This window comes from Lichenostomus cassidix, chromosome Z, assembly GCF_008360975.1.
Source record: "Lichenostomus cassidix isolate B80296 chromosome Z, HeHo_3.0, whole genome shotgun sequence".
Classification (NCBI taxonomy): domain Eukaryota; kingdom Metazoa; phylum Chordata; class Aves; order Passeriformes; family Meliphagidae; genus Lichenostomus; species Lichenostomus cassidix.
In genome coordinates this window covers 27,814,957-27,842,346 of record NC_139511.1, presented here as the reverse complement: position 1 = coordinate 27,842,346, position 27,390 = coordinate 27,814,957, and the positions used below count along the sequence as shown (strand labels likewise).

General features: G+C 48.6%; 1 protein-coding gene across 1 annotated transcript; it reads left to right on the top strand.

The window, feature by feature from the left end:
* Window positions 1-272: 272 nt before the first annotated feature.
* Window positions 273-27,390, top strand: B4GALT1 (beta-1,4-galactosyltransferase 1). Its single transcript, XM_085043478.1, has 6 exons — window positions 273-587; window positions 12,998-13,233; window positions 20,252-20,439; window positions 21,875-21,997; window positions 23,385-23,489; window positions 24,010-27,390. Exons 1-6 carry the CDS (start codon window positions 311-313, stop codon window positions 24,143-24,145), a joined length of 1,065 nt encoding a protein of 354 aa, XP_084899604.1. The 5' UTR covers window positions 273-310; the 3' UTR covers window positions 24,146-27,390.

Below are 27,390 nucleotides of genomic sequence, written 5' to 3'. Positions count from 1 at the left end.
GTGTCACCGGGCACGGCGCTGGAGCGCCAGCCAAGGCGAGGTGCGCTCACAAGGGCCGGCCAGAGCGGCGGGACTGCCCGCCCCGGGCGCGGGAGATACTGGCGGGAGGCCGGGGCGGAATGCCGGGGCCGGGAGGGGGATGCCGGGGCCGGGTGGCGCCGGGGGTCCCATCGGTGCTCCGGCTCGGCGGGCGGGGCGCGGGGCTCGTGGCCGCCCCCGGCGGGCGGAGCCGCCACCGCCCCCGCCCCGGCCCCGTCCCCCGTCCGCGGCACGGCGCGGGGCGGGCGGCGCTCCCCGCCAGCGCAGCGGCATGAAGGAGCCGTCGCTGCCCGGCACCTCGCTGCAGCGGGCCTGCCGCCTCCTCGTCGCCTTCTGCGCCCTCCACCTCTCGGCCACGCTGCTCTACTACCTGGCGGGCAGCGCGCTGGGGCCGCCGGGCAGCCCCGAGCCGCCGCCGCGCCGGCCACCGCCCGCCAACCTCTCGCTGCCGCTCTCCCGCCCGCCGCCGCCCGCCGCCCGGGCCCGGCCCCAGCCCGCCGAGCCGCCGCCGCCGCCGGGCCCCTGCCCCGAGCCCTCCCCGCTGCTCGGTGAGTGTCGTCCCGGCGGGGTTTCGGGGAGGCGGGCAAGGGCCCCCGCCGCTCCCCGCCCCGGGTGTCCGACGCCGCCCAGCCGCGGGGCCGCGGGGAGGAGGTGCGGGCGGCCGCTGCGGGGTCCCGGTGCGCCCGGGATGCCTCTCCCCGCGGAGCGGGCAGGTGTGACAGCGGCGCGGCTGCTCACGCGTGTGCCGCCGGCGGAGGGGGATTGTGGGAGAATCCCCGGGGAGCCGGTGCGCGGGGGCAGCGCGGCGCGGATGCTGCAGCGGGCACGGCAGCGGCGAACGGAGCCCCGTGGCTCTCGGGAAGCGCTCCCAGCCCGCCCGGCTAGATTTCTTTCTGGTTATCGTCGAGGTTGGGTAATTTCCTCTGGGAAATCTACCCAAAATACTGCTCTTGCGCAATGCCACAGGAAGGCTCAGGAGGGCTGTTTGCGCTATGCAGGCTTTTCGCAGCCTTTTTGTGTTCGCGGACCTGCTGAATGAGCGGTACGGGTCTAAAATGGGCTGTGAGGCAGGGTCATGAATACAGTTGTTATGCATCCCAGCAGCGCTTTCCACGTATTTGATCCTGTGGTGCAGTACCGTGATACGTGGCAGCTTGGCATGTGTTTTATCTAAACCGGAGCTGTGCTCCCCATAGGCTTTTTCCAGGACCGCTTGGGTGCTGGCATGCTAGCAGGATCTTGGTAGGCTTGCAGCCTGCTGGTGATCTCATTTTTACTATGTGATGGTCTGGCTTTGATCTTCTGGCTTTGTCACAAGGCAGAGCTGGGGACAAGGGCAATTTCAGATTTTTTCGTTTTTTAAAAGGCTCTCTCACCCAACTTGCTGCTTATAACTGCTGTTCCTTGAACAGACACTCCTGTGGTGTAGGTAGTCTTTGTTACCATGACCTGCTAGTATCCCAGTTGACAGTAACCTGGTCACACCTTGGGCTCTTGAGCCTGAGAATGATCTCCCTCATCCACCAAGTGGGCCATTTTAGCATGGGCACCTCTATCACCAGAGATAAAAACAGGGGAAGAGACTTCAGAGAATCTACCTGTGGTTTTCAGTTTACGAAACCGACACAAAAATTCATCGTTTCTCTAGGTGCTTGCTGGTCAGCTGTTTGTGGATCAATGTGTCTGAATTACAAATGTCTGGTTTGTTATTTTAAGACAGCGGTTTTGAGGTCACTAAAAGAAACTGTGCTGTGTTTTGTGTTGTTGTTTTTGATTCGTATCTTTCACTTTTTTCGCCTAGATCGCTTTAAGTTGAAAGTGGCTGTGCAAGCCTGTTCTCAGAGAGTGGATGTGGGAACCCTTTATGAATATGGCTTTGCTTTGAATGGTCTCCACTTAGTCTGATCCTGTCAGGACCGAGTCATGTGCTTTGGAAATGCCTGGTGTTTAGAGAAATGCTCTTAGTGATCCCAAGATTCAAAGTGTTGTTGGAGTTAGTCGCTGAAAGATCATTTCAGATACTTTAAATCATCTTTTTAACATCTTAAGTGCAATTTGCTGAATCTGCCAAAGGCCATATGATGCTACTGATAGTGGCTACAGATGGTCAAAAGAACTACAGGGCCATGAAAAAAGTAGCTCTTTATGATACAGTAGGCAGATGTTTTCTAGCTGTGTTACCTTCAGTACTTGTGGGGTGGTGCAGTTACATGAAGCCTGGCACTGTCACAGCATAAAGATTTATAGCCAGCATGTAGGTGAGAAACTGTTTGTTCTTTTTTCACCCTGTTCTTTTCAGATTTTGGTTGCAAACAGCATTTGTAAAGCGATTGTGTCATGCCTCAGATGTTGCTCACAGCTGAGTGTGCCCTGGTCAACACACCATGTGTCTCTAAGGCCACTGTAGGGTGGTGTGCACTTTGTGGGCATTTCTGACATGTAATTCCCCTACCCAGAAATCCTCCTTTTTGAGCACAAAACTCACTTACCAATATGATCATAAAAAGTGTGAGCCATCCTGTGATTCCAGTATTCCCAAAGCCATGGGGAAGTGCTCTGATGGGAACACGTAGCTCCAATAGCTCCATCACCTCAGAATAAACTGACATTTATTGAAGAATACATAAGTCTATTTTTTAAAATTTATTTCCTGCCTGCCCCTCCCCCGTTGTTGTTGGGAAGCATGTAATGACTCACACAGGATATGTGTGACTGAGCTGCTCAGGCTTTTTGAATGGTAAAGTAGCCAGGTAGTCATTTCAGAGGCCCACAGTTTTCTTTCTAGCAGTCTTTAGAGAGTAGTTTACCATCCCTGCTCTGGCTCTGCAACAAATGCATTAGCTGAATGAGGTTTAATCTCCTACAAGAAGCTGCCAAAATTAAAATGTGCTTTTATGGTTCACTTGCCATTATTTATAATTCAAAAGAATAAATCAGGACTGGGGTAATACCATAATTCAGCTTAGAGCTGAAAGTCCTTAACAGCTGTGAAATTCTCTAATACAAAGTAATATAAGCATTTTTGATTTATGCTCCAGTTTAGAGCTGCATGCCAATGACTATCTTAAATGGGGTATCGAGAAGCAGAGCCTGCTTGCTGCAGTAAAATTTCAAGAATTCCAAGGAATTCTGGCTTCTCTGAGAAGCCCAAAAGCAAGTAAATCCAGGTATTTCCTGCAGGTGTCCATTCCCTGAATTGTTACATTCTTTAGGAGCTGCAGAACAGTACGGTGGTGTTGGTTTTGGCTGTTTTTTTCTTAGTAAAAAATTGCTTTGTAGAAGTAGTATGTGTGTTGGCCTAAGTGCTTTCAAAGCAGTCAAATGTGTTTCTTCTACTATTTCCATGTGGGTTTTGTGTTTTGGTGATGGGGTAGTTATGTGCCTACTCGTTTAAGGAGGGGATGTGCAAGGGGTCAGATTCTTTGGTTGTAAGATCACTTTCCAAAAGAGCTCATCTTAAAGCAGTCAGAAGTCTGCAAAGCAGAATTTCATAGACAGGCTTATCTGTATTTCAGGGATGTAATTTTCAATGCCCATCTGAGTGACTGTGTTTCTGGAGGTTATTTTAGAGTACAGCTGTCTCCTTAGCCATTTTTGACCCCCATTTAAACACCAGGTGTGGCTGGGATGGCAAATGTAAAAGACGTACTCTTGCCCCTTTTGCTGTGAGCGTCTTCTGGGAAAGTTGACCCAAGTGCACTGAATATTGCAGTCAGATGTCTGTCCGAATAGATTTGCATGCCCAGATTTAAGTTTAGAAAACTGATAACCCTGAACACTAATAATAAACGGATATTGACAAAACAAAAATGTAGGTGAATGCATGAACCAGTGAATTGTCTGAAGGACAAGCCATTAGAGATGTACTCATTTTCACTAAGCTTTAAAAATGGCCGTTTCCTGGGATATCGTAGCATAGTTTGGGTTGAAAGGGATCATAAAGATCATCTAATCCCACGTCTCTGGCATGGGCATGGACACCATTATCTAGACCAGGCTGCTCAGAGCCCCATTCAGCTTGGCTTTGAACAAACACTTTCAGGAATGGGGCACCCAAAACTTCCCTGAGCAACCTGTTCTGGTACCTCACCACTCTCACAATAAAGAATTTTTTCCTAACTTCTAATCCAAACCTGCTCCACTTTAAAGCCATTGCCCCTTGTTCTGCCACTATCTTGTCAAAAGCCCCTCTCCAGCGTTCTTTTCTCCCTAAAGCCTTGTCCTTCCCAAGCTGAACAGTCCCAGCTCTCTCAGCCTGTCTTCATAGGGAAAGTGCTTCATTCCTCTAATCATCTTGGTGTCTCTCCTCTGGACTCTCTCCCAACAGGTCCATGTCCTTCCTGTGCTGGGACCCCAGAGCTGATGCAGAGTTCCAGGTGGGTCTCACCAGGGCAGAGCAGAGGGGCAGAATCCCCTCCCTTCCCTGCTGCCCACACTGCTCTGGATGCAGCCCAGAGCATTTGGCTTTCTAGGCTCTGAATGTACATGGCCAGGTCGTGTCCAGCTTCTTGTCAGCCAGCATCCCCAAGTCGTCCTGCTCAGGGATCTTGGGCATTCAAGAAAAACAACTCTTTATCTGAGATGTCAGAGTTCTGGATATAAAGTGGTGCTTCCCACTTCCATGTTAGCGAGGCATGTTTAAAAAAACAAGGTTTGAAAGGAAAAAAGCTCTTTTGGCCAGTTTGTAGGTGAGCAGCTGTCACTCAGGGAGAGGAGGACCTATAGCACAGGTTTTTTCTTCAATGCACTGCTTTTGATGCCTGGGTAGTCAGTACAAGCTCTGAACTGTTGATGCTGAAGAAAGTGATGAGAGTTTTCTGATGCTTTGAGGTGGCCTGTAAAATCGGAGGTGGTGCTTAGTTGTCTGTATTACAGAAGTGTTTAGAGGTTATGTGCTGCCTGAGATTGAATTAATAAATAAAGTAGTTTGAGGTCTCTGTATATATTGACATTGTGTGGGCAGAGGTAGAAGACGTTTTAGCACTGGCAGAATCCTAGCAGGGCAAAATTTGGGCAAGAGGGTGAAAACCCAGGAGATGCTAAAGCCACCATTTCTTAAGACTTGTAGTAGTGATAGTGCTGGAGGGATTTGGTAGGTTTGGCATGCCTGGGGTCTGGTCATCCTGTCACATTGCCCACCTGCAGTCATGGGCTCTCATCTTGCTATGGGGAGTTTCTACCCCAGAAATTGGAGGCCTCTGAATCTGGGGGTCATGTGCAATACCAAGCAGTGGAGAAAACATCTGCTTTACATGTAGCATCTCTCTTTGCTATCTCATTTGGACCTGCCTTTTTTTAAAATCATTTTTATATACCAGTTTCTGCTCCTTCCTGCCTGCCTAGGCGCTGGAGGCATTGCTTTGCTCACAGACACAGGCTGGAGTTGTGCCTTGTCCGTCTGCTGCCTTTTGAAAAAGTAAAACAGAAACTCAGAGAAGAGCGTGGAGAGAGGGCTGGGGGAGGGGGAGCTAACACATGAATCAGTTTGCTCAAATTTAAGCTTTCTTGGCTTCAAAAGAGGGTTTGAGAAACTGTTAAACTTCTCCAAAGAATATGTTTAAGATGTTTGGCAGGGAGCAGATGTGTGATCCTGGCAACATCACTGACAGCTCTGCAGCTATCTGTGTGGCTGGGAGCACATCATACCTCTGAAACTCGGGCTTTCTTGGAGGGTAGGGAGCAGCCTCTGTGAGGAGAATATCCCTAGCATCCTCTTACCGGTCACAGTGGAGGTCAAGGAGTGTTATTAAGCTTGCAAAGTAACTTGGAAAGGTATTGTGCCGGGCTGGAGAGTGGCTGTTTCAGGGACGCAGAACAACAGATGGAGGAGAAAAAGAAAGTTTTCTGTCTCATGCATGTAGTGTTTTATAACGTGCTTGTTTCTCTGCCAGCATTGATCTGAAGCAATAGCTAGTTTCTTTGGAAATGGGGCCAAGTTTGTGTTTGGAAGGAGACAGATAACTTGCAGCTTCCAAAACTGCACTTGGACACAGGATTTGGTTAAGCTCTTTAACTTCCCTCCTCTGGTGTGTAGCATCCTAGTCTGACTTAATTCAGCAGATGGGGGATGCTGTCCCAGTCTTGAGGGCCATCCCCACCCCAAATGGCAGGGTGTTGGGGGCGCACAGCCCTCAACAGGGAGGTGCTCTATGTCTGATGGCCTTGCAAGCAAGCAGGAGGCACTGGGCTGCTGGGCTCCACTGCTTGCCTCCTTTCCTCACCAGAGGACCCTACTCTGCAGCCAGCGTCCTGCAGCCACTGCTCTGCTCCCTCTGCACACCCTTCTCTGCACGGCAGAAGGGGCTTTGGTGCTGGGGACAAAACCAGTCAGTCCACAGCAATGCTGCAGTGATGGGGCTAAAGATTTGGGGTGTTGGGGGACGTAGATGGAGCAGTGTCAACGTCCAGCTTGCTCCTTCTTTGGAGAAGGTCTTGCTGCTTGGTCTGTCCCCATTGACACTTCGGTGCAAATCAGTGTCTAGAGCACCTGCCTGCAAGGTCAGGTGCCTAGTGAGCCAGGTGTGGATTGGATTTGCACTGCAGGTGCTAATTTCACTGAGCAGTGGCCTTGGCCAGGGGCATGGGAAACAGCCTTTCCAGCGGCCTTCCAGCTGCAGCTAAACTTCAGGGAGCTTGGGGCAGTCCCCAAGGCTCTGCAGATGTTAGTCTGAAAGAGGGTTTCTTTTGTCACCTCCCCAGACTGGGGTGTCACTGGACTTGCTTTGGGGGCAAAGAGACAAGTTACCTGCAAAGCTGTCTTGCTGAATCTGGAAATCGCCCTGTAAAAGGCCTTACGGGACGGGTTGATAAAACCAGTGTTTTACAAAACCAGGGCAGCACATGAAACAGCAGCCATTTCTTCAGGCATGCAGTGCCCTGCTGCTCTCCTCACCTCCTGTGCTCCCCGACGCCGGCAGCAACCCATGCTTTTGGGGTGCACAAGGCCTGGCAGAGTTTCAGCCAGACAGACAGACACACCTCGGCCCCACCTGGCACCCGGCGCTCCCCCACCTCTGCGGGATCGCGCCCCAGCCCCGGGGCAGCGCTGGAATCCAGGTGCACATGCCATCGGCAGAACGGGATGGGGCGAGGGAGAGGGGCTGCGGGGACTGCCTTGTGATTTGGGGCTGCTGCTGGCAGAGACATGTGCCTGGGATTCCACTCAGCCTGGGAGAACTCCTGTCCACACATCCCGTCCCACTGCACAGTGGGGGGTTTCTGGCTGATGGCAGCTCAGCCTTTCTCTGATCCATGCCTGTTTGTTTGTTTGTAGTTTGCTGTTAGAGAGCCTGGAATTTAATTTTGCAGCAGCGGGAAGAGCTAATCACATGCAGATTGCCCGGCTCAAAGGGAGACAGTTCAAAGCCGCCTCAGTGAGCATGCACTGGATTTGAGCCACCGAGGAGGACTTCGCTTCTCTCCCAGAAGTACCCTCCATCGGCAAGACTGTCTCAGGGGTTTTTTTATTTTGTTATAAAGATGCCACGTGCTAGTGTGAGACTTTATGTTAGAACAGGCGGTGCTGGGGATTGGGTTAAGAAATTTTTTTCTCTGGCTGTGGTTGCTGAGTTAATCATGCAGACCCAATGCTGCCAGCACGTGTGATGCCTCCTCATTTTTTTCAGCCTGTTTCCCTTTGGGGTCTGCAGTTGCAGATGCCAGATGCTGTGTGAGCTTGCTTCGGACAGGACGTGAGCCCATGTAGCAGGCTTTCCTTGCATTGGCATAGCTAATACCTGGGCGGGTATGCAACTTTGCAAGTGTAGATCAGCCTAATAAAATGTATCCCAGTCGTTGTAACGGCATTTTTTTTCACCACTGGGATATTGCTAGAAAGATCTAAGGAGTTTTTCTTTAAACCGTCGTAGGGGAGTGAGAGTGGCAGGCAAGGGGCAGCAGCTGCTAGGCAGCTGGCCATTTTGGCCATTTTGGCCAGTGGGTTGCATGCCAGAACAGGGGTCTGCCTGGGAGACCCAAATGGGCAAGGGACATGGGGGCTGTTCCATCCCCCCACCATGGCCTGAGCCATGATTTGAGTCTGGCAGGTGTCATCTGAAAAGGTGCTGGCACAGCTCTGAAGTTTAGCTGATGGGAAATTATTTTAATGACCTTAAGAGGAAATTACTGCCTTGCTGAACTGTGGGATGCAGCTGCCTGCCCACCCTGGAGCTGCCATGTGGGGCTGGGGTCCAGCTCTGCTTCACAGCCTGGGGTGGGGGAACTTGCTCTCTCATTTTCTGGCGTGGAGCTGATACTGTTTTTCCCAGCCAAGGCTGGCTTGGTGGGGCCTGACGGGCCCTTCCTTCCCTTTTCTGTTGGGCCCCTGCAAAGAGAGGGTTGTTTGGTTTTTTTCCCTCTTGCAAGTTCTGCTTCTCTTTTCCAGCTTTTCTTTCATGTGAGGGTTGTCTGAGTGTGGCAGTGTGGGTATGCACGTGGCTCAGCGAATGGAGGGCAGCAGCGCCCAGCTCTCGGCCAGGGCGATGGAAATGTTCTTTTTGGCTCTGTTTGGGGAGAGCCTTTTTCCAACAGCTATCGCATATTTTTGCTTTCATTTTCACTAAATTGAAAGTCTGATACTGATGCCTGGCTTAAAGCATGTAGGTGGAATTTGCTTGTGTTCCCAGTGAAGGTCTCAGGAGGGTGATTTAGACTGCTGGATTACTCCTCAAGCCTGTCCATCCTGTAGAGATGTGTGAGTATAATTCTGGCCCTGCGAGGCACTGCTGCCTGAGTTTTCCCAACACTTCTTGTATTGGGAAAATGTTCCCTAGAGCCTCCCTAAATCACTCCCTGTGGTCTAGGGAGGCTGGAGCAATCTCTAGATTTATTACAGCATCAGGCTGAGTGGATTCTAGGCTTCTTGTGTGAGGGTCCTCTCATTCGAGTCAGTGGGATGAGCACCAGGAAGGATGTGTGCTGGCAGCCTCAGATGGCAGGAGGTTTAGGTGTTGTGGCAGACATGGACATTGGGAATTGGGAACGGGAAAATCACCGCTGCTGTGGGACAGGCTCCTGGGGCTCCAGTGCTGCGCTGCCTCTGGCTTTTTGCAAGCCTCACTTTTTGCTTTGTGTGAGAAGCTGCTTCCTGTTTGTGAGCAGCATGATGGCCCCTGGCCTTTCCTGTGCACCTTCCATGCGAGGAGAAATGCTTCTGAGTGTCAGAGGTGAGGGGCAGGAGTGGGCTGGCTTTTTTTGGTGTGTTTATCTCTCTCTTACCCTGCCGCTGCCAGCTAAACCCTCCTTTTACAAACTCTGAAATGTTTTGATATGATGCTGTGCTTTTGTGTTCTTTTGCAAGCTTCCTGCAGTTGCCTATTTGTGTTTTCGAGGTTTTCTTTTGCTAAAAATACACAGTGGAGGCTCATGAAGGTGCTCTGTTGGAGCTTTGTAATGCTGAACCCAACAGGCATCTGCCTACAGATGCCAGGCTGTGTGGGGTGACCAGAGCTGCAAGTCCACACAGCGCTGTTATGCCTGTCTGGTTTTAGAAGGGACTCCATATATACAGTGACTGTCAGGCAGTCAGCTTGAACAGGAGCAGAAAAGATTCAGATGGAGTGAATCGAACTGGAAATTTACCTAGTAAACATAGATAGGGACACAGTTTTGACAGGCAGGACAGCACTTGCAGCAGACTTTGCACACTTTCTTGGCACTGCAGATCACATCCTGAGTCAGCATCCTTGGAATACAACAGCCCTAGGGACTGCTTGCTATCCAGGTAGTCAAATTGCAGTTAAAATTATTTAAAACTAGTAACTGGAATAATGATTCTGTTCATCAGTTGGAGAGCGTTTGTGTTTGTGGATTTGGCTTTAGCCTTGTCCTGCTTGGAAAGTGAGCTGAACATGTCACTTTGCAGTGGGTGGTTATGTTGCTACTGCTTTGTGCCAGCCACATGGCTTTACGAAGTCTAGTTTGTTTTAGTCATTCTGTATTTCAAGACAGCCTATTCAGCTTTTTTCCTGGTTTTGTATTTGGTGAATGAATTAACTGAGTGATTTGTGTCCAGCCTGTCTCAGAAGCGGCAGCCTAGATGCACATGGATGGCACTGGTGCCTAGGGACTTCTCACTGACCTACATGTTGGCTGCATCCCTTAGGGCAGTATTTGTGAGAAGGTATGCTGCCCTTAAAACTGATTTATTAAGCAGGAGGTTGGAGCAGTAGAGATCATTTCTCACCAGTGCCCTTCAAGACTATGAAACTGTTAAATCTCTGTCTTCTGCAGCTGGTTTTTACGATGAATATGTTTTCTTCTCCCATCTTTTCCTTGCCAACGTTCCAGCCTCCGTAAGGCAAGCAAGAATGAGTGCTGGCAGACTGAGTTGTCCACGTTTGGCCTTGGGGGACTGCTGGATGCCTGCCTCCAAGATGCCCTGTTTGCAGTTCTAATGCCTGCGGCTGCCCTTGCCCTACTGGAGCTCACTGTCACCAGTAGATTTCCTCTGTAAATTCACCTAAATGGCAGACTTTTGTTTCCTCCTCCCTTACACTGAATGAGTCCGAGACATTAAAAGAACCTTTGTTTGTTAAACCAGAAAGCATTGTCCAATCTGATGAGGCTCGCAGTTGTTTCTTGGGAGCAGCAACTGGGAGAAAAGTCCAGTAACTGGGAACAGAGAGCACAGCCTGTCCCAACAGGAAGGGGCTTGCTTGGTGGGGCAGCAGCAACCCAGTGCCTGGGAATGGACCAAGCTGGCAGGGCTCCACCAGGGGATGTGTTGGTTCTGCCCCACTGCTTCTTGTAGCATCCAGCCAGGTTGGTCCTGCTGCTGGCAACCAGGTGTGAGCAAGACAGGAAAATAAAGTCCCTAGGCTCAGATGCCAAACATAGTCCCGTTTGCTGGCTGTGACTAGTTAGGTGAACCTGCCCAGCACAATGCCCTCTGCTGTTTTAAAATCACAAAACTGTAGCATCATCCTAACTCTTGAGTGCCAGTCTCCTCATGGAGGTGACACTGATGGGCACAGGGATGGGTGGGGGAAGCAGGCACGGAAGTGGGCTGGGGATTAGAGGTTGTTTTGGGAAAACACACCATGGTGTGGAAGCAGTCCCCAAACTCAGAAGAAACAATGCACTGTCTCCCCCTCCTGCCGCCTCTGACCTTGTTGATATGATGCCTGTCCCACAGGCACGAGGGTGGCTGTGCCTGGCTCCTGATCCTGTCACCACAGAGCCCCAGTCCCGGTCATTCCTCTGCATGTTCCTTCCTGCCCCAGTTCCTCCAATTTTTGCCTCTTCCTCCTGCTGCAGAGCACCCTCTGAGCTCTCCCTGCAAGCCACATTTAGGCTTTAGAGGGGAGAGACTTTGGCCCTGGCCCTGCAGCTGCAGGGAGGGCATCCACAGGGCACAGCTTGTGCCACAGGGCCAGGAGGGTGCAGAACCAGGCAGACGTGAGCAGTGCAGCTGGGAATTGCTGGAGTGCTGAGAGCATGGGCAGACTGGATCCCAGTGCCCCTGGAATCTGAGAAATCACTCCCTTCCCCTTGTGTGAGAGGGAAACGTGCCCATCTAACCAATGCAAAATACAGAGATCAGGAGATCCCTTTGCATCCTGTCCATGACGCTGCTTCCTGCCACTGTGCAGACACTCTGCAGCAAAGCTTCTCAGCTGCCTCTGGAGACACACTGAGCTCCTCCTGTCTCCTTCTTGCCTTCTCCAGTCTCAGCACAGGTTAGTGAAGCAGCACAACCAAACTAAAATAGCTTGTTCTAAATAACCAAGGAATGAACCATGAGTCTGGAGCATTATTTCTGCTTTTTTTAATAGTCACGTGTTGCGGAATGCACAAGGTTGATGGTGAGTGACAGCTCACTGCCTTTTTGGTCTCCAGAAATCACTTGTGCCCCTTCTGAAGGGGCTTCCCCAGGGCAGTGTAGCCCCTGTTGGTGTGTGCACGCCTTGCCTGCCCTTGAGGGGCCTGGGGATCTCTGCAGCAAATGGGAGGCAGTAGGTGTAGGACACTCAAGCACACCCAAATGGAGCAGAGGGTGAGGGTATGGCCGCCAAACCCTTTAGGGGTGATCGACAGCCTGCTGTTTATGGTGGATACTTTCTGCCTTGGGGCCTCAACAGCCCCACGGGCTGCTGAGGTTTTAGCAGGAAATGAGTGTGTGTGCCAAGCACAGTTTATTAACTGGCTGGTGCTGGGAGCAGGACGTGGCAGCAGGAGAGGCCCTTCCTTAGGCTTCTGTGGTGAGTCTTTGCATCGGTGCTGGAGCAGCTGGAAGCAAATAGAAGAGCCAGCCTGGATGTTCAGAGAGGGTTCTCTCTGTGGTGCCACGTGCACTTCTCGGTTTTAACCTCTGGTTTTGGCACAGATTGTTTTGGCGGTTTCAAAACCTGCCACTTTTGAAACCATCTGCGGGAATTGCCAACCTGAATGCAAACCTGGATATGGGGCTTTTTTAGCATTTCTAACACAGAACTTTTAATAAATAAGGGGCATGTCTATGGAACACTGAAAATACCTCTAAGAAAAAAAGCCAGGAAGGCGATTTTATTCACTTTGCATGTGGCTAGCCATAGGTGATTTTGTCGGTAGGGAGAGCAGGACTATTTTTGAAGTACTTGACTCTTGGGCTGAGGTGAGTGAGAGCACAGAGGGCAGCACTTCAGGCTGGTTTTGTGGTGCATGTGCCAGTGGGAACACAGCTCTTGGTTTGCCTCACAGATGGTAGGATTTGCAGGACTCAGTGTCAGTGACTTCACTGGGTTCTGATACCAAGAGGCCACAGTGTTTGTGGGTTTCCTCTGAATGGTGGTGTGAGGCTGCCTTGGGTATGCATGGTCCAAACTTTAACACCTCCATGCACTGCTGAGATTGTGTTGGGACCGAAAGCTCTGTTTCTTAAAAACCAAACCCAGCCAAACCCCAAATGTGCGTAAAGGATGTATGCTCAGGGAAACAGATTGTGTGTCTTAATTTGTGTTGTGTTATGCCTCTCTTCCAGTTGGTGCACTACGTGTGGAGTTTTCCCAGACTGTAAACCTGGAAGAAGTGGCAAGAATAAACCCAGAGGTTAAAGCAGGAGGTCGTTTTACTCCGAAGGACTGTATAGCACTTCAGAAAGTAGCCATAATCATACCATTCAGGAACCGAGAGGAGCACCTGAAGTACTGGCTCTATTACCTGCACCCAATTCTGCAAAGGCAGCAACTGGATTATGGAGTATATGTCATCAACCAGGTAAGATGCTAGAGACAAGCTTTTATAGAGCTGTCACAACAGTGTCTGTGCCCCTTAAAACAGAGGTATGATTGCTTTACTTTGAACAGCAGTAGGCTGGCAGGCAGGGATAAGGTTGCTTAAACAAAAAAAAGGAAAAATTTTGCTTCAATGCTTTTGACGTAAAATCTGTGATCCCCTTGTCTGCTCAGGTGCAATTCACTCTCATGAGCTTCTGCTTAAAGAAACCACTTGGTGAGGAGGAAAAAAATTCCTAATAGCACAACCCAATTTAATGTCTCTTTCCATATGACCTTTTTTCCCCAACTGCTGCAGGAATGGCATGCGGAGATTTTTAGGGTGACAAGCTGGCATTAATGCCTTATTTGGCAGTGGATGTTCCATAAGTGTGTAGGATTATCTGTTATCAAGCACCTTCTGTTCATGTTAGTGCACAAAGTGTCAGGATGGGAGAAAGCAAAACTGTGGCAGTGGAGCAGGTAAGTGGTTGTCTTCAGGTGAATAGAGCAGAAAAGAAACAAGCAGTCATGGGGATGTTCTTGGGGATTTTGGGTTTGGGGTTTTTTTTCTTGATATCTCGTGGCCTTCGATCTGCCTTTAAAAGAAAGGCATAAAAATGAGTGTCTCACTCAAGACAAGCTGTCTTAATTTGTAGCATAGCAGTGTTTAAATAAGTGAGTGCTGTTCAGCCTTGGAAAGGCTTCAAATGTACAGGCTGCAGGGTGAAAGGGCAGATGCAGTTCTGAAAGGCCCAGTAGAGACCACCTTCTGGACAATCCCACTGCAGTTTCTCTCTTGGATATGTATTTATATCCTGTTTTCTCAGCTCAGTAAGAGCTGAGATGAAATAACATGCTTCTTTAACTGTTAACTCCTTAAACTGCTGCTTGGATCAGTGTGTTTGGGCATATCAAACACCATGAATATTTAAAATGGTCACCCAAGTGATGAATTTCATCCCAGACTTGAAAGAAGGGGGACATCTATCCTGAGAGAGAAAACTGATACTCCGTTACTACAATTTCTTTTATTTCGCTCACATCCAGGGTGCCCGAGATCAGGACAAAATACATTTCTGGGGAATTAGCAATAGTTCCCAAGCACAGCAGCCAAGGTGGTTCAGTGTGTCCAACTGCTTGTGGCCTGGCAGCCACACTGCTGAGGACACATTTCTGCAGCATGTGGACTGGCACACTGTGCCCTAAAATTGAGCCCTGCAAGGAGACCCTACCCTTCCTGTGTAACGCAAGGAGCAGCTGGTGCTGCTGCGGTGCAGCAGCGCAGGGCCAGCTGCAGCCCTCCATTCTCTGCGCTGCATTTCCTTGCACGTGCAGCATTTTCCTGTGCTAGCTGATGGTGCCACGGGGTTGTTTGAGCCACGGACCCCACTGGTCGGGGGGTGCAGGTGGTGGCAGGCAGGATGGTGCCTCCCTGCTCGGAGCGCGGCTCGGAAGCGAGGGTGTGCTGTGGCTTCCAGCAGTGGTCCCGCGGTGGGACCTGCAGTGTAGCTCACCTGCCAGCTGTGACAGCTGCCTGCCCATGGTCTGGGGGCATCGCCTGTGGGAGATCAGAAATCTCCATTGCAAAGTGCTGGCAGTGCAGCTGGTGTGGTGTTTCCCCATCTGTGGTGTTCCAGGGTGAGGAAAGCAGTGCCGGTGCCCATAAAGGCAGGCAGTGTCGGAAGCCTGGATGAAGTCCCCGCTGCTGCTGTGGTGGTGCATGCTGGCTTGCATTGGCCTGTGTTGCTGGCTATTCCTCTTCTCTGCTGCTGTTTTCCAGCACTAAGGCTGTGTGCTTTACAGTTAACTCTCACAGAAGTTTTTGAAGCAAATTCTTTTTCTCTGGTGCTTCCCCTGGGCACAGTTTGAGTGAGAGTGGCATGTAGTACACAGGGTATATATGCCCTGGCCACATCCAGCAGATGTAGGTTAGCAAGTAAGTCTACTTGATTTGTAAAATAAACATTCTCTTTCTGCATGCCTCTAATAATCTGTCTGGAAGAAGTGCAGTGGTCAATGGTAGTAAACCTGCTGGATGCACTTTCCAAGGGTGAGTGGGAACACTGAATAGAGAGAGGTGCAGAAAATGTATTAATTCTGCCAGAAGTACAGTAGGAAAACAGTCTCATTTCTCTGCTGTCTTGACAATTGCTTTTCTCTTTTTCTTGTCTGTCCTTCCCTTTGCATCTGCCCTCCTTTTTTTATTTTATTTTTCCTTCTAGTGGGGAAATATTACCTTTACTTGTTAATCCTGTCTATATCAAAGCAATCACTGAAGCAAGGAGAATTACTCTGTGATCTGGTTCTTACACGCTGCCTACATGCTCTTCTGTGCTCCGCATCTCATAGAAAGAAAGAGGAGCGCTGAGCCCTGCTACTGCTGCACTGGTAATGTCAAACTTCTTCCTTTCAGCGCAATGTGTTTCTGTCACGAGTCCATTGTGTCTCCACCATGCTGTTCTTGCGTGCCTGAATGCCTCCGAGTAGGACTTGGCTGAAGTCAGGGGGATGATGTTTGTAAAATGTCTGGTGTGTAACAGGATCCAGTGGAAAATATGTATTATGTTTCACCTTGCAAACTCCTCCCCCTAGAAAAACTCAAAGCTGATGCATAGAGTAGCCACTGTAGGATTTTTCAGATAAATCTGAGATGAGGACACATGGCTGGGCACACTCAGCACAGCGCCCATTGTTGCTGCACAAGTGACATGGAAATTTTCTCACTGCATTTCAGCCTGTGCAAATGCCCGTGATGAAAGTTTGGGAAAGGGGAGGCTTAGCCAATTCCCTGAAAACTGGGCAGTTGTTCAACCATTTTCCACTGGCCCCTGGTGCTATTTTCAGTGTCTTGGTAGCAGATTTCCAGAGAGGTGTGTGTGTGTGTGAATGTGGAATGGTTGGGGCATCCCTCTTATTCATGTTACTTTGCAGAGGATATCAGGTATGTGGGCAAGGGAGGGAATTGTGCTCAGCTCCTGCTTACCCTTGCAGTGGTGGGGGAGGCAAATTTCCACTGTGGTTTCTCTTTCCCACTGCCCAGTGTAGTTGTGCTGAAGCCTTAAAACACCCTTCAAGAGAGAAAAACCGAAGTGTCTCCTGGAATCTCTCTATGGCTCTGGAAATCTGTTTCTGCCTGGTCAAGTCCACTGGAGGGAGGAGTTTCCTATGGACACACACACATTGTGTGTGTGGTTCAGGCTGTCTTGGTATATCCCTGACTTAGCTAGCAAGCTCCCACTGGAGGTGATGGCTCTCTCCTTGCTGTCCTGAAGCAAATATCCTCATCCTGAGACCTGATGAGTGTAGCATCCAGGTGAGAGAGACGCAGCCACAGGTTGTCTGTGCTGTCTGCAGGAGGAATTACAGAGCTGCCTCCTACATGAACGTGTGAGGCAGACCAAAGTCAGGAAAGGTGGCTTCTTGCTGGTTTGCAACCCCTTTAGTGTGAGTAATGGTTCCAAAAACCTCAATTTTTTCTATCTAGCACTAAAAAAAAAAAGTATCATCCTTTGGTAGGTCTAGCTGAGCAAACCAGACTCAGCTGAGGTAAAGGATGGGAAGTAAAAAAGCCTGGATGTTGTGCTGCTCAGGCTGATTGTTTATCTCTAGGAGCAAGCAAGACTCAGTGTCAGACCTTGCAGGACTGAGGCAGCAGTTTGTTCTTGGAGTGACTTGAGAGTTAATTCAGGAGCCACAAGCACATGCTGGGTGCCAGCCCTGAACTGAGACATGGGTAAAGTTTCAGAATAAGAGAACATTGGGAAAAAGTTGTCAGGAAAAAGAAAATAGCAAAAATGTGCTTGGATTACATCTTTTCTGGCTGAAAGCCTAGGAAAGCATGGAGGCTACGTCAAGAGCTTGACTGCATTGTTAAACCAGCAGTCCCCTGTGCGCTGCCTCACTCTTCAGGTTAATACTCCACTGTCCAAGCAAGTCCAAATGAATCCATTTCTTTGTGACAAGTAACAGCATCCATGGGATAATGAGCTGCTGGGCAAAAGTGAGGGATGGAGGTTTCTTCAGTTCTACTTTATCTGCTTTCTCAAGGGTCACCTGTGGGTACTACACTCTGTGCTGACCTGGAAGGAATGGCAACACAGAAAGTTTTCTCAGCTTTGTTATTTTAGGTTTTGGGGTTTATTTTCCCCAAAATGTCAGGGATCAGTCAAAGATGGCAGCCTGCAACATGCTTGTGAGTTTTGAGAGATTTGAATCTCAGATACCACAAGCACTCCAGTGCTTCCACATTGCCTTAGGTAAAGAGATAGAGCTTCTGCAAAAAGCAAAACCTCATGTCAGTCTTATTTTGTTCTAATATGTGTGTAAAGCCCCACATACCTCCCGGGACAGAAAAATCACCCTCCTGTCCTCAGAGCAGTTGCAGTTAATAACAGCCTTGCAAAGTTTGCTGCATGAGCTACGTGCTTGCTGTAAAGTTACTAAAAAATGGCTTGGAGAGAGTTCTTTGTTTTTGTGTACTGGTTTTGATTCCCTTCTCCCAAGTCTTTTGGATGCCAGAGTGTGAAGCTGTGTGGCCATTTGGGAGGAGAGTGGCAATGCCCACATAAAGTGTTTTGCCCTTAGTCCTGTCCCTTTCCATGCACAGGGCTCCAGTGGGATCTCTGCCAGGGTCCTGTGGGTAAGGTGGCAGGAAGTCTCCCACATGCTCTTGGTGCAAAGCTCTCTCTCTGTGCTTTGAGGTTTTTTGTGGAGAGGTTTAAAAACATAGCTCCTTGTAGCAATGTTAATCCCCATGTGTCACCCAGAGGAGTTAGAGGCTACCCAAAGGCTTTGGTTAATTACAGGTGAGCCTCTACTGGTAACAAAACCGCTGTGAAGTGCCCTTTGCCTTGAATTTCATTTGGAAAAGAGCAGCCAAAGGGTGTGAAGTGAGGCCATTCTCTTAGACTGTCCCCAGCAGTTGCTCTGAGGTGTGAGCACACTGCACTGTGAAGAGTCCCGCTCAGAACCTTGGAGCCAGGTTTGGGTTTGTTGCTGTGGGACCTGAGGAGTGCTGGGCAGCCCCCTTTGCTGGGGGAAGAAAACCCTCCAATCTCGCAGCCTCAGCTGCTTTCTCTTCCCAACCTCTTTGTTCCACTTGCCTTCGTTTTCTGTACTCCCATTTTCACTGCTCTTGCTTTTATGCGTGATGGTGATCGTCCACCCACCACGTTATTATTGTGTGAACTCTTTTGTTTTGGGTGAGGATGCTCAGAATTTGCTCAGATCCTTTTCCATGAAAGCTCACTCCTCCCTGTGAAGTCATTTATGCCCAAGGCAGGTGATGAATGTTTTTCAAAACTTTGGTTTGACATTTGCATTTTAAAACTTTCATTTGGAAGATACTTGGGGCTGTTTCAAGAACCTGCATTGGCTCTTCAGCAGCAGATCCATTAACCAGTCTGGATTAAGCAGTTACCAGAATGATTGTTTATTAACCAAGTAAAGCTGTTATGGAGGATGTGGTGTTTTAAGCTGCTGCTCCTTGGGCACAGTATTTTATCCATCCTTGATTTGCATCCCGTGTTGGGTGTGGGTAGTGCAGGGTGGGGGGATAGCTTGTGCAGTGGGGAGTCCTTTTGTTTGACTCTGCTCAGAAAGTGTGGAGGACTAAAGGTAGAAAGGATTTGGCAGTTCTGGTTTTCAGACTGGCAAAAAACTTCAGTCTCCTTGAGTGATAGCCTATGTATGATTTTCTTTCTACTGCTCTGTTCCCTTGTACACAGTTTGAGTTTGAAGCTGATGCTGCAGAGTGGGGTCTTGGATTGAAAATCCTGACGGTCAAACCACCAGTATTCTTGGGTTTGTGGGTATAATCATGTTGCTTTTCAAAAGTACTCAGCAATTTGCGAGCCTGTACTTGTGCTCAAATCCACGTGTGCTTTTGAAATGTTTCTGCCTGAAAAGGGTTGAACAGGTTCTTCTCAGGTGCTCCATTGCTTGGAGAGGAAAGTGGAGATTTTCCTGCCCTGCTTTCTGCCAGGTCCCTTCGTTAGCTGTGATTGCCCTGGGATAAATATGCCCTGCTACTGTAGTGCCAGCTCTTTTCAGGTCCTTTCCATCGTGGTGAGAGCCTTCTTGATTTCATTTTCCCATCAAGGCCCCCAGCACACATGGGCAGTGGTGGAAGAGCACCAAAGAAGGGCATATGCCCCTGCAGCAGTGGCAGCATCCAACTCTCAAGCCATAGCCCTTGAAGGAAGCAGCTAGTGCTGGCCTACCATCCAGTAGCCAATGCTGTGTGTCACAGCCACGTGCTGAATCTGCTTCCTGGCACCCAGGGAGCATCCTGCTCCTGTGCCTACATGACTTCCCAGGGCTTGGCAGAGGGTGAGAGGTGAGCAGCAGAGCATCAGACATTGGCTCCTGGTGCTGTCTTGTGCTTTGCAAATCAGGTCTGGTGTGTGCTCACACACGTTGCTCAGCAGAGGCTGTGCCACGGTCCCACAGCTCTGTTGTGGCAGCGCTTAGGAGGAGGGTGCTGAAATCTTGGCCACAGAAAGGTTTTGATCCATAGTCCTTTGTCATGGCTGTCAGCTAAAGCACTGCCAGTGTTTCTGCAGCAAGAGTCCCTTCTTCCAGAGGAGCTCATCTCTTTTTGCTTTTCTCTGCTGCTCGAGGAAACCCCACCTGCTTGCCTTGTATCAGAAAATTCAGGCCTTAAATGCCTGTGCATGGAGTGGGACACAGTATTGTATCAAATGTGCCCTGTTGGAGGCTCCCACCAAGAGATGGGAGCTGAGCTGGGTCCAGCCTTTCCTCAGCTGTTTTTCCTGCCCCATGGTTTGCGGCTGTCCCAGGTGTCATCGTCCTGCAAGCAGCATTCGGGGTTGTGGGAGGTCTGTGGCAAACATCCCATGGGTGCTGCAAGGGCAGTGCTCAGGCTCAAGCTCAAGCTCGGTTCATCGCAGGCATGTCAACCCTCTGCAGGAACACCAGCGTTTGGCAACAGGTAAGAAACTGCTGATAGCAACATCAAATTTAAGTCACTTAACTGTTCTTCTTTGTTTTTAAATTAGGACGGAGAAGAAGAATTTAACCGTGCTAAACTGCTGAATATTGGATTCGCAGAGGCTCTGAAAGAGTATGACTATGATTGCTTTGTGTTTAGTGATGTTGACCTCATTCCAATGGATGACAGGAACATCTACAAATGCTACAGCCAGCCACGGCACCTCTCTGTATCCATGGATAAATTTGGATTTCGGTGAGACGCCTTTTGGAGGGGCATCTTTCTTCCTAATATCGCTGCTAGCCTAGCAGGGCAGGCGCAGTGTTACACATCCCCGCCCACCATTGAAAGCATGGGAAAGCGTCTCTCCCAAAAGCCTGTCTTGACGTGCATGTCCCTGCAGGGAGCGGGTGGCCGCAGGGGAGGAAGGCGGAGAAATGCAGCTGAGCAGTTTATTAAAATTCACAGCTTCTGGAAAGTGAAACGTAGGGTGAGAAAGAGCTAAGCACCCTTCGTTTTGCAGATGCCCACATATCCCTTCTTGTGTTTCAGTCTGGAAGCTGGAAGACAGCTAGTGTTTCCACCCAGTCTGAAAAATGAGACATTCTCGCACAGTGAGAATTATGTGCAGCTTTAAAAAGACTGCATCAGACACTATTTTAAGAGCAAGACAAAATTTTTTTGGCTGTTTGGTTTTGTGCCACTGAGAGACCTGCCCTGGTACGTGAGAGTAGCACAAAGCAAAATTTCTTTCAGCATACATTTAGGTTCAGCAAGCTGTTGTGAACAAAAACGTGTTTTGCTTTTCCTTTCTGTTGTTTTTTTTTTTGTTTTTTCCCCCTGTTCCAAATCCCCAAAGGAAAGTTGAAAAGCTCATTTATAAAGTGAAAACTGGTCATGGTGCACCAATAGTGCTAAAGCTATAGCAGTGGTGGTGTTGGCAGGATCCCTACATGTCTTCACTCCAGACCCAAGCCCTGCTTGGAGCAGGACTGGCGCTGCAGCAGTTGCCATTCTTACTTGCAGTGAGGTGAAACTTAAAACGGAAATGCATGGCACTAAGGATTCTTCTGCTTGTTAAAGTAGAGACAAGTCTGTACTAGGTCCTGGTGATCCCTGTGTGGACCCTCTCTTTGTGCTCTGGTTCTGAATTTCATCTGTCTCCAGTCTCCTGGTGAATTGTCCCCTGTGTAACATGGGAGCTGGTTGGCTTTCTGTATGCAAGGTCACACTGCCAATTCAGTTTTGGGCTGCAAGCTTCCTTTTGGGGCACTGAGGAATGAGGAGGTGAGCAGCAGAGCTGCAGGAGGAGAAGGCTCTGTGGCACATCCGATGCCTGTCTGAGCTCTTGCCACTCCTGTGGCATTAATGTCACCTTCGGCGAGGCGATAGGCATCTCAGCCTGTCCTTTGAGGACAGCGTACTGCTTAGTAAAAGGCTGCAGCTACCAGCCTTTTGCAGTTGCAAAATACTTCCCAGATGTATTTGGGACTGAGCCTACCAGTTCCCTCTGCCTCAGCTGAGTCCAGGGTACCACAGCACATGGTGCTCCCTGCTGCAGGAGGGCGCCTTGCAGTGGGTGCTGGCTCTGTGTGCGCTGGGTGAAGGGCAGCAGCAAAGCCTTTTCAGGCAGGCTGGCTGCCCTTTGGCTAGCACCCCTCCTCTTATGTGCTTTTTTCTCTGCTTCCAGGTTGCCTTACAATCAGTATTTTGGAGGCGTGTCTGCCTTGAGCAAAGAGCAGTTCACAAAGATCAATGGGTTCCCAAACAATTACTGGGGCTGGGGTGGTGAAGATGATGACATTTATAACAGGTAAATAAATTTTCCTCCTTGGCATGCTGGGGTGCGTCCAGGGTGGGGATGAACACAGATCTGCTGCTCTCACCTGGGTATGGGGGTGTATGGGGTGTCTCCAGGCAGGAGGTGAAGGTGGTGTGTGGGCAATGTAGTGGCTCAGTGGGAGCACGTTCCTGCTGGGTGCTGGTGCCCCATTCACAGCTCCCAAGGTGTGGTGAGACATGGGTCTGGTTGGAAGAGTCCTACCCCTGCACCCTCCCCCTGTCTTTCTCCCTGTAGCCTCACAAGCATCCACACCAGTGCGTGGGCTGGAGCAGTGTGCTTCCAGGTCTCCCAGCACTAGCTCAAAGAAGGGGGTTCAGGACACACAGCAGGAGAGTGGGTGAGATCTTAACCCACCTTGCCCAATGCAAGAACTGCATGTGCTTGAACTGCAGGAGAGGAGGAAAGTGTTCTCACAGGGCAGGCTGGGACCACCCCTGCCTGAAGACTAGGGCAAAGAATGAACATGGGGTTGTGCTACCTTACAACTTCACGTATCCACAGCATTCACTAAGAGAAATCATCATAAGGGTCTTGTATTTTGAAGCCTTCTTCAGGTTTCTCAGTGACAGAAGTACTCTGTGATCTTTTCTCTGGGGTTTCTAGTGGGGTTCAGGAAGGGTCTTCCAAAAATTTTGTACCTTCCTGAGGTTTTGCACTTTTGTTGAAAAAGCAGGAGAGGGACGGCTTTCCAGCAGGGCAGGGCATTGAGAGCAGGGTGGCAGTCCTCTCTTTTTGGGGCACTCAGGTTTTGAGGAGCAGAAGGTGCTACATAGAAATGAAAAGGGAGGGGCAAAGAAGAAGAAATCGAGTATTTTTCCATCACTGGTGTCCATGAAATAACTCTGCAGGTGCTTTGCAGAGGTAATGCAAAGATGGGCCGTCCCTCACCCAGCAGGTCCCAGCTGGGACCACTGTGACTGACCACATGTCTTCTTTATGCTTCTTTACCACCATTCACTTTGGTTTCTCCCAGCACTGCAGCTTTCACATCATGAAAAATGAGTTCTCCTCTGGCTCCAATCCAAATGGGTTAAAAACTAGATGACTCCCACTCAAATTCGAGTCTACAGCCTGGAGCAGGGTTAATGTGGGTGTTGGGTGTTGGTTGGAGGAGATGGAGGTGTAAGTGAGGGTGTGGTGAATTATCTTGATGTTGGCAGGGGGACTGTTCTCCTCGCGATAGATAAAGTGTCTGTATGGAAAAGGACTGGCTTTTCCTTGTGTTGGCAAGCCTGGAAGTGCACTAGTAACACCCCCCCATAAAAAGAAAACAGTAGGTGAAACCAATGGTTATTTGTGGAAGGTGCGGCAGAGCATCCCACATCCGTTGGGTGTTTAATGTGCTTGCTTTCTACAGGCTGGTGTTTAAAGGCATGGGGATATCGCGTCCGGATGCGGTCATTGGGAAGTGCAGGATGATCCGGCATTCCCGGGATAGGAAGAACGAGCCCAACCCTGAGAGGTGTGTCTTACCCTGTCCCACGGCAGGTTTAGGGAGTGCATCCCACCCTTGCTTCTCTGACTGCTTGGCTTTCTCTTTGCCATGCACAAAGGTCGAATGTAGAAAGGCTGCCAGCCATCTCCTCCCTCTCTGCTCCTGGACCTTTTCCCCAACATTGCACTATGGCACAAAGGCCTCTCCTCTTTTTGTTATTTCTTAAATACAGAAAATTAGACTCTGAGCAATTGTTTCCAACTTGTCTTTGGGGTATTAACCTCTGCTCTAGTGCAGAGCTGGAAAAGGACCTGTGTGATTTAAGAGTTTGGCTGCTTCTTCCTGGCTAAAATTCGACCCCATAGAGATGCCTTGGCCCACGGCTCAGGCTGGCCAAATCTGGGAGTTTTTGGTACTGATACTCGGGTTGTTCTTGAAGCACCAGAGATGCTGCCTGAGAGGCATGCAAAGTTCAGATTGTTTAAACATTTTTTCATTTCTTTGTTGTTTCCACCTCCTCCCCCGTTTTTTTCTTCCCCTCCTGCAGGTTTGACCGAATTGCTCACACAAGGGAGACAATGAATTCTGATGGCTTAAATACACTATCCTACAAGGTGTTAAGAACTGACAAGTACCCTCTGTATACAAAGATCACAGTGGATATTGGCTCCCCCAATAGCTAACATCAGAGACACAACAAGAGACTTGCCTATACTGCCCAGGATATCTGGCCTCACTGATGCATTATATCTGCTGGTTTTATAACAGCTGCAATGAACCAAAAAAGGCCTCTTTTGGCATGCCAAAGTGTCTCCAAATTGGTTGGACAAGTGCTTTTAAATTTTTTTTTAATTCCAAACTTGACTTAACACAACTTTCTAGCTCTCCGTTGTTTTGTAAGTCCAGAAGCTGTACATAAAAGTTGTAAATATTTACTTTGCCAGAAAATGTTGAATCTGATCTGTTTGCTGCAGTACTCCCCATGTTAAGTTAATTGCTGGACTCAAATTTTACTATGACTGTGATGTATCAACAATTACTGCCCATGATATTTGCTATTTTTAATGAGGTGCGTGAAATTCTTTTTAATTCATTCCTGGTTTTATTTTATGAAGGACTGTAAAATGCTGCTAAAATTGTACAAGTTTATGCTTTGCATTAGATTTTTTTAATGGAGACAGCATAATACAACTCTTTCTCTTATAGTGACCAAAACAAACATCTCCTCTATGTGCAGAGCAGGTGTTGAACAATCAAGTCTGGATTCAATGAATGTGATTATTTTTTTTAGTCTCAAAGGAGGCTTTGAGACAGTTTGCCAGAATTTGTGGGTGAGCTCCCTACACAGGGTGGGAGCTACACAGATGGCATCTCTAAAAACCACTGGCTTCAGATAACCTTACTTCTGGATATGATAGAGATTATTTGCTTCAGCACAACACCATTTGGGATTTTTTGGGAGGGAGAAGGTTGGGGAGTGTAGAGAGAGGTGGGTTTGTGGTGTTGGATTTTTTTTCCTGAAATAAGGATTAATTTAATTGCACAATTAAATTATGGCCTTAAAATTTGCTAACACTTGTTAGCAGTGGTAAGAAGTTACCATGCTACTTAAACATTGTCCGAAGCTTCTTAAAACCAAAATTTTCTCTTGCAAGGTTGTGCATAAAACTTGAAATCTTTTATTACTTTTGTTGTTGTTGTAACATTTTAATAACTTTTAAAAGTAATTTGTATATCATAAGCAGTATATTTAATACCAGATTAAACTAGGGTGCAGCATAATAGGATACGATTCAAAGCCTCCTTTATCTTTAGACTAGTGGGCTTTTTATGTGTGTCATTATATATAAGCCATGTATTTTGTTTGCTCTGCATATTTGTCCATTAAATCTCCTGCAGTGCTGAGATACTCACAGCGGGGCTGACATCCAAATGATTTTTCTTTGCCTAAAGCCTGTTTGCAATGTGTGTCCTCTCTCTGGAACCTCCCTTCTGATTGTCTCAGGCTTGAAGGGCATGCACATTCTGCAGTACTATTTTCTGTGCACCAGGGCACCACCTGTACAAACCCGCTTTTCCTCCCCTTGACCATGTATGAAAGCCTCAAGTGCTGACACCCAGGGAGCTGGTTTAAGTGATTTAAAAGCTCTTAGCCAGAAGTGAGAACTGAATTCCTTCTGGTGAGTACTTTGCCAGCAGCTCTGACCACAGCAATTTGCACTTCCTTGGCCTGTGCTGAAGGCTGTTAAAATCAGGGACACTTATCGTATTGGGGATCATCTTCAGCACTGCCTTTTTTTTTTTTTTCCCACTGTTTGGTTTAGTTTGGTTGTTTGTTACATTTTTTGAGACCTGAAGGTTTTTCCAAACCCTTGCACTGCAGGGGTGGGATCCTGCAGGGACCAGGGAACAGTGCATTTCTTCTTAGGCCAGCAGTGGCTCAAAGGATGCATAGAGACTTTAATTACTAGATGCCTTTTTAGTCTCACTTTGGAAAAGTCTTCACCTCCTTTGGTTCAAAGCTCTTTCTGGCTAGACTTGCTGCTCCAGTCATGCTGGGAGCTGAGCAAAGGTGGACTTGCATGGAGCAGGAGCAAAGCGCAAGGAAGGAGGCTTGTGGTTAAGAGCTTATCCCCTGTGCTTATCATTGCATTTAAAAAAAAAAAAAATACTGTAGTCCTTTTGGCAGGTTAGGCTCCAGGTCTTAAAGATGCAAGGAAGGGACTACAACATCTGTTTTACAGAAATCAGGTCAAATGTGTACCTGTAAAACATTGGCATGGGTATAGTCTACACCAGGAATGGAGACACAGGAGAGGACTATTTTTTTTTTCCCCGAGCTGCCTTAGGAGGAGGGCTCCACTCCCACAGGCAGCAGCAGATCACCACCAAAATTCATCTAGGCTGCACTTGAAAATGGCATGTCTTCACAGAGAGCACCTCAATTTTGTGCTACGCCTTTTGTAAGTCAAAGAGTTGGGACCTTCATCTGTAGTGGTGTCTGTCTGCTACCAGCCTATGCAAAGGGGCTTCCTGTTGTAACTGAGTGGAAAAATGGTTACCTGTTGTAATTGAGTGGTGGGATTTGGTGGGAGGCAGGTGGGGGAGACGCTGGGAGCATTCTTTGCAGTAGGATTCTTTGAAGATTAGAAAAAAGTTATTGCAACAACTCGTTGTTTGGCTGTATGCCGAAATCATTCAATGTCATGGAAGTGAGATGAGTGCTTGCTTCTGGTTGTTGCGATCGAAGGTTTCTACAACCTGTGCCTTGAAAGAGGGAAGAAATGGAAACTGGAAAATCAGGAAACCTGAAAACCCTTTTCAGGAGAGAGATACTAGCAGTGCAAGAAGCTGCTACGTAGTTCCTCTTCCACTGCTAAAGCCACAAGCCATGTAAAGAACTGAAGCCACCTTTTGTAGCTCATGTTGCCGTTTGGTGCTGACCCGTGATTTCCAGATCTCATTGTCTCTGTGTAAACTGTTACAGTCAAACTCATTAAATGCTTTTGACTCGACCTGGCCATGAAATTTCTCTCCCTGGGATTTTCAGGGGCCATCTCCACAAACACTCATGTTACACAGAAGTCAGTTCTGGCTGTTTCCTGTGGTGGGTGGTGTTTTTTCCTCTCCCCTGCTCGTGAAAACACTCAAAGTGAAACTGAGTGTAACTAACAGTTGAAACCCAGAAAAGATAGCAGCAAAGGAAATGCTAATGCTTGGATTCTTTGGGATGACTGACTGCTTGTTAGCATGAGGGAGGGTCTTGATATGCTGCTTTTCCCCAGGACACTACTTGTGTAGTGGACTGCTTTTGGGTTTCCTGTAGATGGTTTTGCTTTTGCGTTCTTATCATTTATATATCAAGGGATGTGTAATCCAATGTTCCTTCTTTATTACTGATGTCAAATAAAAGTATTTTCAGTTACAA